Source organism: Neoarius graeffei, chromosome 26, assembly GCF_027579695.1.
Source record: "Neoarius graeffei isolate fNeoGra1 chromosome 26, fNeoGra1.pri, whole genome shotgun sequence".
In the NCBI taxonomy this organism is placed as follows: domain Eukaryota; kingdom Metazoa; phylum Chordata; class Actinopteri; order Siluriformes; family Ariidae; genus Neoarius; species Neoarius graeffei.
Window position 1 is genome coordinate 16,733,367 of NC_083594.1, and position 13,774 is coordinate 16,747,140.

Sequence of the window (13,774 nt, forward strand, 5' to 3'; positions counted from 1 at the left end):
AAAAATCGCATCTGGATTGACAGTCTGAATACAGCTTAAGCGCCTTATGTTGCTCACATAACATCCTCAAATAGACCAAAAATATAATTCTGGAAATATGTTACTGCTAATGTCTTAGTTATAACTACATGTATAACTACATTGTTGTAGCAATGTTAGAGAAACAGTTACAACTAGAAGGGCACTTGGTAGGTTGCACCATCCCGCTGCCAAGCCACATATTCACATTTACATCAAAACCTAATCAATTGTTCCTTGGCCCGTGGCTTACTTTTCCTCAAAACTTCATCAAAATCCATTCATGACTTTTTGAGTTATACTGGGAACAGACAAACAAACAAATGAAAAGTCGTGCAGAGCATGATACTTGCAAAAATCACAAAGAAACAAAGCAAAACCAAACAAAATCAAGAAAGCAAGCAAAAACAGAAGAAAACCGTGGTGGTAAAAAGAAGCGTAATTGACCTGAGAATTTCAAAGACGAAATACTCTACAAATGAACTCTATATGAAGGGTTGTCAGGGGGTCCCCGATCACAATTCATGGCAAATAAAAACACGCTTTCACAATTCACGAGAAATAAGCACAAATTTCCTAATCTTGCAAAATCTGACTTCATTTGTCGACCTCAAGCTGACGTCACAGGTAAAATGTCAATGTACCCGAAAGGGATTCAAAAATGCTTTCCAACACCACCAGTCCCATCTCGATACGAACGCTGGTTCGGAAGTTAAGGCCGATTAGGTGTTTTTACAAGATTTGACCTTGGTGACCTTGACCCACCGAAAACTAATGATGTCTTTGTGTGACCCTAGTGAGTTGTCCTGTGCATTTTGGTGAAGATTGGTCAAGAAATGATGATGCTAGAGCACCAACAAACAAACAAACAAACAAACAAACAAACAAACAAACAAACGGACAAACAACCAGATCAACATACTTGCAAAAATCTCCGATTTTCGCAAGTAACAAACAAACAGAGGCGAATACATAACCTCCTCCAACAAAGTTGGCAAAGGTAAATATTACACATAATAGTTGTTAGAAATGCGAAAAAAATTTGACAGATTGCAAGTTCTTTGAACATCCATCCATTATCTGTAGCCGTTTATCCTGTGCAGGGTCGCAGGCAAGCTGGAGCCTATCCCAGCTGACTATGGGCGAGGGGCGGGGTACACCCTGGACAAGTCGCCAGATCATCGCAGGACTGACACATACAGACAACCATTCACACTCACATTCACACCTACGGTCAATTTAGAGACACCAATTAGCCTAACCTGCATGTCTTTGGATGAAACCGGAGCACCCGGAGGAAACCCACGCAGACACGGGGATAACATGCAAACTCTACACAGAAAGGTCGCCATCGGCCCTGTCAGTCCCCCACTTGCTTGCTCACTCGAGTTTGTTGACGGTGTACTGGCTGGCTGCTTGATGTCCCGGGGCTCCCTCATGCGTGTGCTACCTTCTGGCTCTCCCCTTTTAGTTATGCTGTCATAGTTAGTTGCCGGAGTCCCTGCTTGTACTCAGTGCAATATGTATACTGTTCCTACTTATTCAGGTGACATTGGGCATACCTAACAACCTGTGGGTTTTTCCCCCTCTCTCTCTCTCTCTCTTCCCCTCCCTCAAATCTGTCCCTCTGAGTTACATGTCGGTCCTGGGATCGAGATGCTGACCTCTTCTGTTCCTTGGACTTGCCTGATCCATCCTGGTGCCCTGTGTCTGGTTGGAGTCTCATCGCATCGCTCCTGTGGAGGACGGCCCCATGTGGGGCTGCGCCTGGAGGACGCTCTGGACTCTTGCAGTGGTGCTTTTATGGCTGGGGACTGCAGTTGACTTGCTGACTTTAGGGCTGCAGTTGACTTGCTGACTTTGGGACTACGGTTGTCGTGAACGGTTTTGCGCTCAGGTTTCCGTCGGTGGGGGGTTTATAGCATCAACGAAGCTGACTTTATGTTAGGACTGTTAATGTTCTAGTCATGTTGTCTGTTGTTGCCCAAATGAGGATGGGTTCCCTTTTGAGTCTGGTTCCTCTCAAGGTTTCTTCCTTCCTCATGTCGTCTGAGGGAGTTTTTCCTTGCCACCGTCGCCACGGGCTTGCTCATTGGGGATAGATTAGGGATAAAATTAGCTCATGTTTTAAGTCGTTCAAATTCTGTAAAGCTGCTTTGCGACAATGTTTATTGTTAAAAGCGCTATACAAATAAACTTGACTTGATCGGCCACTGGGCTTGAACCCAGAACCTTCTTGCTGTGAGGTGACAGTGCTAACCACTACACCATCGTGCCGCCTATTCTTTGAACAGCCTGATCTAAAATTATTGGCTGGAACGTTTGAGTTGCGAGAGAGATTCAAAAATTAGGCCAAGAGAAAGAAGCTAGCCATGTTACCGTATGTCCTAAAATAAATGACAAAAATGAAATCTTAACCCTTGAAGAGTTGGTATGGAAGAAGGACTACAGACTGATTTGGTCATGGATTTGCTGTCTGTTAATGAAAATTAGTATTGGTGATGATAGAAAATCATGCGCACTGATTGGTCAAGAAATTCGAACTCTTTCTCGATAATCACCTCGAGCGACTCGGCAAAATGGCAACCAATCGCTTTGTCACCGTAAGTGAGGAAGAATGAAAAATTATGAAAGAAAATACTGCTCCGAAAAGCACGAAAGATACGATGAAGTTCGGTTGAAAACTATTCAAAGGTAAAGTGGAATTGTGGTTTATTTCATCGATTTCAAAACAAAGTATTTATGTGACTCGGTGTAAATAAGTGACACAAGTCTGCGCGCATTACATTTGCCTGCTGCTTTTGAAGATTGAAATAAATGGGGGTTTCTTTCATACTTTTTTTTGATAATCATCTGTGTATTTATACTAAAACAATTATCTGCCTCAGGCTCAGTGAATTATAATTATAATTATTGTGTAACTAATCATACTTATATTTAACAATTATCCGCCTCAGGCTCAGTGAATACCTCGACTTCATCTTGGTTATTACACACCGATATTTACTTCACCTTCGGCGAATAATTGTTAATTAAGATAATTCGGTGTTAACAATAACTTATGTTTAACATGCAGTATCAACATCGTTACAGGATTTTTTTTAGTGGTTGGTCACTGATCATGGGTTTGACGTAGCCTGATAGAGTGTGTTGATGGCGTCGTTTCTAATGGATAGAAACTTTTTGCATTTTTTTACTTTTCGGGTCAGAGGATATGTGTAAGACTGGTGTTTATGGTTTGAAGTACCTACTATTACTTAATCCAATCTTCATTTACATGAAATCGATTGGAATTGCTGTTGCTTCTTATAATTCAGCCTATTTTGAAATCAGATTGTAGCATAATTGCTGAACAAAACTCAACAAAATGCACTCAATGTTCAAGAAAAATTACGGCAAGACACTTAAATATGATGTTTAATTTTAAAAAAACAGACACCACGATTCATTTTTGCGAGCTGATTGCTGAAATTCTTCCAGGTATTTCTTGCATAAAGGCTTTTTTTTTTTTTAAAAATGTGTATCTACTGTTTCTGAAAATGAGGCTTCGTCTAATTAAATATGCATAAAACTTCACATACTTTGCACACGATGAAACTACAGATATAGTCTTGATATTACTGAAATTAAAATAATTAGTTCACTGGAAAGATTCTTGAAGGAAATGGACTTTTACAGAAAAGTTGTTTAATTGAGAAATGCACTTTTATAAAAGAAAAATCAGTGGATAAAATCAAACAAAAATTTAGATTTTCGGAACTTCCTTGGCAGCATGGTGGTGTAGTGGTTACCCCTGTCACCTCACAGCAAGAAGGTCCTGGGTTCAAGCCCAGTGACTGACGGGGTCCTTTCTGTATGGGGTTTGCATGTTCTCGCCGTGTCTCCGTGGGTTTCCTCTGGGTGCTCCGGTTTCCCCCACAGTCCAAAGACATGCAGGTCAGGCTAATTGTTGGCTCTAAATTGACCGTAGGTGTGAATGGTTGTTTGTCTCTATGTGTCAGCCCTGCGATGACCTGATAACTTGTCCAGGGTGTACCCCACCTCTTGCCCATAGTCAGCTGGGATAGGCTCCAGCTTGCCCGCGACCTTGCACAGGATATGCGGTTATGGATAATGGATGGATGTTATTACAAACTTCCTTTGTAATAACTATCTACAACCCCGATTCCAAAAAAGTTGGGACAAAGTACAAATTGTAAATAAAAACGGAATGCAATGATGTGGAAGTTTCAAAATTCATATTTTATTCAGAATAGAACATAGATGTCATATCAAATGTTTAAACTGAGAAAATGCATCATTTAAAGAGAAAAATTAGGTGATTTTAAATTTCATGACAACAACACATCTCAAAAAAGTTGGGACAAGGCCATGTTTACCACTGTGAGACATCCCCTTTTCTCTTTACAACAGTCTGTAAACGTCTGGGGACTGAGGAGACAAGTTGCTCAAGTTTAGGGATAGGAATGTTAACCCATTCTTGTCTAATGTAGGATTCTAGTTGCTCAACTGTCTTAGGTCTTTTTTGTCATATCTTCCGTTTTATGATGCGCCAAATGTTTTCTATGGGTGAAAGATCTGGACTGCAGGCTGGCCAGTTCAGTACCCGGACCCTTCTTCTATGCAGCCATGATGCTGTAATTGATGCAGTATGTGGTTTGGCATTGTCATGTTGGAAAATGCAAGGTCTTCCCTGAAAGAGACGTCGTCTGGATGGGAGCATATGTTGCTCTAGAACCTGGATATACCTTTCAGCATTGATGGTGTCTTTCCAGATGTGTAAGCTGCCCATGCCACACACACTAATGCAACCCCATACCATCAGAGATGCAGGCTTCTGAACTGAGCGCTGATAACAACTTGGGTCGTCCTTCTCCTCTTTAGTCCGAATGACACGGTGTCCCTGATTTCCATAAAGAACTTCAAATTTTGATTCGTCTGACCACAGAACAGTTTTCCACTTTGCCACAGTCCATTTTAAATGAGCCTTGGCCCAGAGAAGACGTCTGCGCTTCTGGATCATGTTCAGATACGGCTTCTTCTTTGAACTATAGAGTTTTAGCTGGCAACGGCAGATGGCACGGTGAATTGTGTTCACAGATAATGTTCTCTGGAAATATTCCTGAGCCCATTTTGTGATTTCCAATACAGAAGCATGCCTGTATGTGATGCAGTGCCGTCTAAGGGCCCGAAGATCACGGGCACCCAGTATGGTTTTCCGGCCTTGACCCTTACGCACAGAGATTCTTCCAGATTCTCTGAATCTTTTGATGATATTATGCACTGTAGATGATGATATGTTCAAACTCTTTGCAATTTTACACTGTCGAACTCCTTTCTGATATTGCTCCACTATTTGTCGGCGCAGAATTAGGGGGATTGGTGATCCTCTTCCCATCTTTACTTCTGAGAGCCGCTGCCACTCCAAGATGCTCTTTTTATACCCAGTCATGTTAATGACCTATTGCCAATTGACCTAATGAGTTGCAATTTGGTCCTCCAGCTGTTCCTTTTTTGTACCTTTAACTTTTCCAGCCTCTTATTGCCCCTGTCCCAACTTTTTTGAGATGTGTTGCTGTCATGAAATTTCAAATGAGCCAATATTTGGCATGAAATTTCAAAATGTCTCACTTTCGACATTTGATATGTTGTCTATGTTCTATTGTGAATACAATATCAGTTTTTGAGATTTGTAAATTATTGCATTCCGTTTTTATTTACAATTTGTACTTTGTCCCAACTTTTTTGGAATCGGGGTTTGTAATTAGGAACAAGAATGAATATGTCAAATGTAATGAATGTAGATAATTGAGAAAAAGAGAGTTTTGATTCTGAATATAAATAAAAAATAAAAATACAGTGTGGTTTAATGTGTTAGGCCTCTAATTAGTGTTGCTTGTAAGGCTCATCTCATCTCCTGTAGCCGCTTTATCCTTCTACAGGGTCGCAGGCAAGCTGGAGCCTATTCCAGCTGACTACGGGCGAAAGGCGGGGTACACCCTGGACAAGTCGCCAGGTCATCATAGGGCTGACAAATAGACACAGACAACCATTCACACTCACATTCACACCTACGGTCAATTTAGAGTCACCAGTCAACCTAACCTGCATGTCTTTGGACTGTGGGGGAAACCGGAGCACCCGGAGAAAACCCACACGGACATGGGGAGAACATGCAAACTCCACACAGAAAGGCCCTCGCCGGCCACGGGGCTCGAACCCAGGACCTTCTTGCTGTGAGGCGACAGCGCTAACCACTACACCACCGTGCCGCCCGCTTGTAAGGCTTATAAAGGAAATTAGCATGTATATCATGACACATAAAGCATCATCCTGTATATCAGTAAACAAGCTTTCAAATGACGTGGCATAATTGTGCCAAGTGGACGGGGCTTATTTATTAAGATTTGGATAATGACGTGGTCGCAAATTCACAAAACTTCGTCTGTAGTGTTTTGATTTTCCATTACGAGCGTTTAAAAGATAACATGGGTTCGGTTTCATCAAAAAACCTGAAAAGGGATTGACATGACCGATTTTTTTGTACCTCTAATTTCCTGCCTTAAAAAAATGACACTGGCTTGTATGAGACAGATGATCTCCAAGCGATAATCCAATTTATCAGCAATAGCACATTTCGGCTCGGCACACAAAGTCAGTGCTCTAAGTAGCTCATCAATCTCAAATGGGTCCTCGAAAGCATCAACCATGCAGTTTAAAAACACTTGCTTGCCTGTGCTAGACACTCACGTGTAAACTTTGAGCACAAAGTCCTTCTCCTCCTTGAGCTCAGATATGGTGTGCAGCACATCACTCATAGCGAGCACAGCGCATCCGTATGGGCGTCGGTAGTGCACGTGTGGAGGGCCCTTCTTCGAGTCATTCAGCAGCATTCGCCCTGTGAACAGAAAGCACTGCATTACCATGTCAACTTCCACATACGGAAATGGATGATACTATTACAGCAGAGTCACTGCGGTATGGAGTGAGCGAGTAATGTTCAGCCACAGGAACATAAATCAGAAGCAATGAACTGCAGATCTGAGCTGTCACTGTCTGGAGCTTTCTATGATCTAACACACCTGATTGCAGGCGAGAGAATTCAAGTCAATACACGCTAACCTGCAAACCAACACTGGAAAGCTTCTGGCTAGACATAAGGAGCAACTACATTTAAAATAGAGCTTCAGCCAGAAAACATGGCTGGAAGTCCAAAAGACAAAGAATGACTCCTTTTCAGTTAGCTCACATTTATGTAACATTAAACATAATTATGAATGACAGTACATAATTTTCACTTTAACACAATGTAAACCTAATACCCTGTCCACACTAGGGATTTTGTACCAATACGAAACTACTTTCGTTCCGCAACACCTGTCCACACTAGCAACTATACCGGTACTGTAGCGGTATAACTGTATCGGTACGAAACCCACAAATGTATGGGTTTCGTACCGGTACAGTATCGGTACTGTAGCACGTCGCTGTAGTGTGGACAGATGAAGCGGTTCTGTATCGATACAAATATAATGCGCAAGCGCAATGAACCATTCCTATGTCTTCCGGGTTATTCATACAATACAATACGCCCGTGCTTTCCAGCTGTAAATAAAACGTCAAAATGGCTCAAAACGACTGTGGAGCTACATGGAGCAAAGAAAGGGGGGAGGGAGGGAGGGGGGGAGGAAGAAAGGAGGAAGAGGGGAAAAGGGAGAGAAAGGGAGGGGAAGAGAAGGAAAGAGGGAGAAAGGGAGGGGAAGAGAAGGGAAGAGGGAGAAAGTGAGGGGGGAGAAAGGGAGATTCGTTTTCTTTGTTTCTTTCTCAACTGCCTCGCGCGTTTTATACGATTCGACTGAATAAATGACCACCAGAAATACAGACTGTACATTGACAACAAAAAGCGCACACCCGTTGTTTCATCCGCCATATTCTCGGAAGGAAGTTACTCGGTAACCACGGAAACATTTCGCGCACGTGCATTTCAACTTCCGTGAAAGAAAACCGCAAACATTTCTCGCTAGTGTGGACAGATGCACTAAACTGTACCGGTATACTTTGTATCGATACAGTTATACCACTTTCGTACCGGTATAAGTGTGAACACAGCATAAGTTACTTGAACAAAAATGCAGCCCTCCTGTTAACTTCGCTAACAAGACAAAGCAAAACTACTTTCTGAACACATGAACATGGGGAAGCCATGGCCTAATGGTCAGAGAAGCAGCTCTGGGACCAAAAGGTTGCTGGTTTGATTCCCTGGACCAGCAGGAATTTTCTGAAGTGCCCTTGAGCAAGGCACCTGCTCCCCAGGCTGCTCTGGGTATGCTGATAAGAGTGTCTTCTAAATGCCATTAATGTAACATAACATTATAAAGGCATGTCTGCGGAAGAAGAGGGTACCGGTCACATTCTCTGTCCCTAATAGAGAATGTGCGGAATTTTGAAACAAAAAATATGATAATGACGACCCTGTACTGTTGCAGGAAGAATGGGACAAAATAACACCTGAAACAATTAATCACTTGGTGTCTTCAGTCCCTAAACATCTTTTAAGTATTGTGAGAAGGAATGGCAACATTACAAAGTACAGTAGTAAATGCTCTACGACCCACTTTTTTGAATGTGTTGCAATTGATTTTCCAAATAATGCCCATTAACATAACTGAAACGTCAACTTGCAGTTAGCGCTAGAGTTAGCATTAGAACTGCATATAATGTAAAATGGAGCTGGATCATTTTAACCTTTTCTGAAAGATTAAAGATGTAATGTATTCTCATTCACAAACTTTTACTCACAAAACCTTCGCTTTGTATGCCTTCACTCACACCTACCCACTGGGCTTCTGTCTTTCAGTAAAGTTGTGTGTAAATGTTTTTATAAGCCATGCCGAACAAAGTTTACAAAAATTTTAGGACTGTCGAATTTCTTCTGAGTCACACAGGTATGTTGAGAAATGAAAATCATCCATATGTTACCAAGCACATTTATGGCACACTGAGAACAATAACGCCAATATCATGTGCAATATTACTTATTATTATACATACAGGCCACTTTTTCCCTGGAATAAAATCATGTATTCTATTCCCTTCTCGTGGGCTTATTGATGGCGTGCAATATTGTTATCGTATCGTTTATCCTCCATGTATTACGCCACTCTCCCCAATGGAGAATGAGCGTGCAATATTGTTATAACATTGCACGTTGTCAAGACAACACGACGTCACACTTCGGAGCTCATGCGAAGATCCAATGACAAAACCTTTCTGCTGTGCATGCGCACAATCATTTCTTTGTCGGCCGGGAAAGAGAGAAGACGGGGTTAATTCAGTGCTCGGATTAAGTACTAAATAAATAAACTGAAAGCTGAAACTAAAGACGCGCTGAACACTCGAAAGGCTACCAAAACTTCATTATATATTCTTCACACATATTTGTGACCCCTCACCGAATCCAGGGACACATATCGGCCGAAACGAATCCGAGATAATCGCAAAAGAAGCATTTTTTTTTCGAAATTTGTGATTTTTGTTTTTTCCCATCATGTGCAAGTTGAGATCTTGAAGAATGCAATCAGTATTTCAGATAATAGATTGTTTTGTTGGAAAAGCATACATTTTTTGTTGCAAATTGTCTCGTTTTTGTCAGGACTGTAGCCTGCTGGGGGGTGTGGGTAAATTACCATATGGGCCATTCACATGATGATTTAAGTCATTTGTTTTTTTTTTTTTCATGAATCAGCTGTATGATCCGAGTTGAGCGCATGGCTACTTAACCTGCATACAGGCGTGTGATTTCACTATGGAATGAGTTACTAAACAGAGCGCAGAGGAGCAAACACCGCGAAGCAAACAGACACTCGGTATTTACATCGGAGATGACCATTTCTACCAAAAAAACCCCGCAACCTCGTTTTCCAGATTGAATGGAATACTTGAATGATCGGATGCTACATGGACCGTTCTAGGACTGCATTATTCCATCGGAGGCATTGGTGTGTGCAAGGCGCCGTTTCTCTTTCTGATGGGGTAAGTTTATTAATCTAAGGCTGTGTGGTTATTTTTGCATGTAACGGAGAGTGTTGTGGTTTGGTTAAGCCTAGGTCACAACCGGACGTACGATTTTTTGGCCGTGTGATTTTTGGCGTTTCCCAAATCGCTGCGTTATTTTTTTGTTCATGGAGAAAGACGTGCGTTGGCCATAAGTTTGTCTTGCAACCTGAAAAAAACGTAAGCGCCCGTAGAGTTTGTTTGACATGACAAAGAACCTCTGCGGCCGGTCTGCGGCTCGAAAATCAGCGCATCACACGCGCGCTCTCGTGCTTTTCACACGCGCGCTCTCGTGCGTTTCATGCGCGCTCTCCGTGCGTTTCTTGCGTTTTTTGTGTGTAGACCGGCCGTAGGAGCACGTATGGTCGGTTGTGACCGAGGCTTTACATGAAACTAGTGTTGTGTTAGTTGTGTCATCATCGTGCTATCTTTCTTTCTTACGGTGTGAGTAATTTTTCAACCACAAAACGTTAAAGTATACTTTAGGACTTATTTTTGTATTTATGTTGGGCATACTTTGCATGGAAGGAAAATTGACGTGGTGATCTTTGTTTATATGAAAGTAGCATCGTGCTAGCTCGTAGGGGGTAGGGCTTTCCTTAATGTCATGCAAATGAGCACCATTATGTGCCCGCCCTACACCCAGAGTAGCTGAGATGGAAAACTTTGAGGGCGATTTTCTCCCTTTTCTGTTTTAAGAAGTATACACTTTCAAAAGGCCACACATTCTTCAAATATTGTCAGATCTCCACATGGAAAGCATCATTGGAAAGCTTAGAAACTGTACTTTCTGAATCTGTCAATAACTCAAAATGCCCCCGGGCAGACGTGTCCCTGGATTCTGTGATCTGCCACATTTTACAAGAGAAAAACAAACCAACAGACATCGAAAAACTGGAAAAGAGACACGTTGGAGATGTAAAACTTCGCGTCACTAAAAGACGAAGATTTAAAAAGAAAGACGCGCTGAACACCTGAAAGGCTACAAAAACCTTCACTGGATATTCTTCAAGCATGTTTACAAGAGAAAAACAAACCAATGGATATCGAAAAACTGGAAGAGAGAGCAATAGCGAAAATATTATCGAAGTTCTACTTGGAGGTTTGGAAAAGTGACGGAGACTTTTACAAGAGGACTTCATTCGTGGACTTCACTCAGCAAAGCCCTTTTGTTTTGAACAACTGCAATGTAACAGTTAACTCCGACCAAAAGTAACTGTGAACTTGAACTGTCAACCTGGATATAGCTTGTATATAAGTTGGGTTGTTGTTCAGGCTTTTTGGACTTGTTCGAACATTGACTTTGTAAAGTACATTGGATTCGATCAGAATCAGCATTCAATATTGGTAAGTTCCCCCCCCCGTTCTTTTGTAAAATCTATAATTGTTCCATCGAATGTGTATGTATTATAATAAAAAAATAATAATATTGGCTATTTTTTTCATGGTATATCAGATATATTTCCATTCAGCTAACATGATATTGAATTGGTCTTCAACTCGTTCAATATCATGCTAGCTGAATGGAATATATCTGATATACCACTCAAAGCCAGCCAATATTATTTAAATATGACTTCTTATTATCATGTACAATTTATATTTACTGTATATTACTTCTCAATATCACAAGTAACATTCCTCTCCCATGTCTTGTGTAATAAATAGAAGAAGAAGCCTCTATTTTTGTCACATGTCCACCCATCTGAAGCAGTGAACACACACACCCAGAGCAGTGGGCAGCTATGCTACAGTGCCTGGGGAGCAGCTGGGGGTTAGGTGCCTTGCTCGAGGGCACTTCAGCCATGATACAGAGGGAGGGGTAAGTACTGTTAATTTCACTCAACTCCCCTCACATTTTTCCTGCCGGTCCTGGGAATCAAACCGGCAACTCTTTGGGCCCAAGGCTGCTTCTCTAACCTTCAGGCCATTACATTATTATGATGCAATATCTTTGGCAATATAGCTTTCACTTTCCTGAGCCCAAATGCACACTCCTGCAGTTACATAACGGCACTTTTGATGCGAATTCCACAGGAGGTGAAGTAAAATTATAAAAGAAAGGGAGCACATTTGGCTCCCAGCAAAAGTCCACATGAGGGAGGGGGCGGAGATTTTAGCTCTGCTTTATAGGGGTAAAATTCAACTGGGAATATTACAGGCCCACTTACCAGTCCTGATGACCTGAGCAACAATGTATAGGTCTCGTTTCATATCCTTATTACTCAGGTCCTGTGAGGATACAAAGAAAGACAGAGATGAGACGTACTGTGGAGCAATGAATGTGAATTTTACAGGAAATGATTATATCCCGTGTGCTAAAGCTGCCCAGCGTAATCAGCACTGTTCAATTTACAGTTAATTAAACTGTTCTCGAATGTGATCTCTGCACTCCTTGTGTATTATAATCTGATGTAAATGAAGGTGTTAATGCACGAATGAATACTGGAGCGAAAGTGTGCTTGATGTTCTGGAGCACGGCCATCACGAAAAGTATGAGGTGATCAGGTTTATATCCAGATGTTTCGCAAAAGCACAATTTTGAAAAGAAAAGATGAAAGTTACAATATGTTGATTATTCTGAAATACAGAGCCAGATATGCGCTATCTAAGAAACTGCAACTGTGATTATATCATTAGTTTTTCTTACTAACAACTTCCATGGTTGCATATAATGTTACTTCACTACATTACATTATTAATCCTTAAACCTTTAGTTTATTAGACATATCAGGTGAAAATTCAACCCAAATTGCTTGAAACTGCTCTCATCGGATTCAGAATTGAATGCTTAACAACATACTTTTTACAGAATTAAAATATGTTTATCCGTTCTTGAGATATTACAAATCAGAGATTGAAGAAATGGCTTAATTTTTACAAAACTGATGTAATATTGTGTATTCGGATCACATGGTCCAAAATGGGCCTCATTAACGAATGAAATCAAATGTGTTTCTTAATAACTTTTTTATTTTTCAAGATATTTACATGGAAATTGGCAGGCACATATATGGTTGTATACTGAATACAAAAAAAAAATTACGAAAAATTACTAAAACCCATTTCTGCAAATTAGTATTTAATTAGCGTGAAGAATGAATGCATCCCAGTTAGGAATGTCATTCACATCTACCATTCTCTATCAAATTAAAAAGATTATTTCTAATTCCCTCTTTGTGCTCTGTAGGCCTTTGTATTTCTAAGTAGGGCCTACTCGTGTTTATATGAAAGAATATAAATAATTCTTATTTCAATTAATATTCACAGCTTTCAAGGCGAACCTCGAAAAAACTGTGTGACCCACATCCAATAAACAATTCCAGTTAATTGAATTGCAATTGAGGCTCACGTTTCTGACTTCCGTTTTTTTAAAATATCATTTTGACCACTAAGATCTCAATATTTTCATCAAAACAACTACAGTTATATTCTAAAATAGTTATTTATTTACATGAATCAGTTTGATTTGAAAAAAAAAGTAGGTAAAGCTATGAAAACTCAGTTCAAAGTCTCCCGTGAATCATAACATCAAAACTAGCTGACGGAAAATTTTGCTGAATACTTCATCAGAAACAGTGAGAGCGAGAGAACATCCCTATAAAAGTTATCTGATTTGATATTCACGAGTCATCCAGTCGGAAACTGATCAAAAGAGAAAGCGAACCTGAGCGCTTTCCCGTGACTCAAAAATCATCAGCAC

The 13,774-nt window shown here is 40.8% G+C and overlaps 1 protein-coding gene across 1 annotated transcript in view; it reads right to left on the minus strand.

Moving 5' to 3' along the window:
• The window catches only part of dock3 (dedicator of cytokinesis 3), a 542,206-nt gene that overhangs the window by 172,521 nt on the left and 355,911 nt on the right, over nucleotides 1-13,774 (minus strand). Inside the window, exons 11-12 of the mRNA XM_060909764.1 lie at nucleotides 12,243-12,303; nucleotides 6,769-6,916 (exon numbers count right to left, since the gene is read on the minus strand). Coding sequence (XP_060765747.1) covers nucleotides 6,769-6,916; nucleotides 12,243-12,303 — 209 coding nt within the window. The remainder of the gene's footprint in view (nucleotides 1-6,768; nucleotides 6,917-12,242; nucleotides 12,304-13,774) is intronic.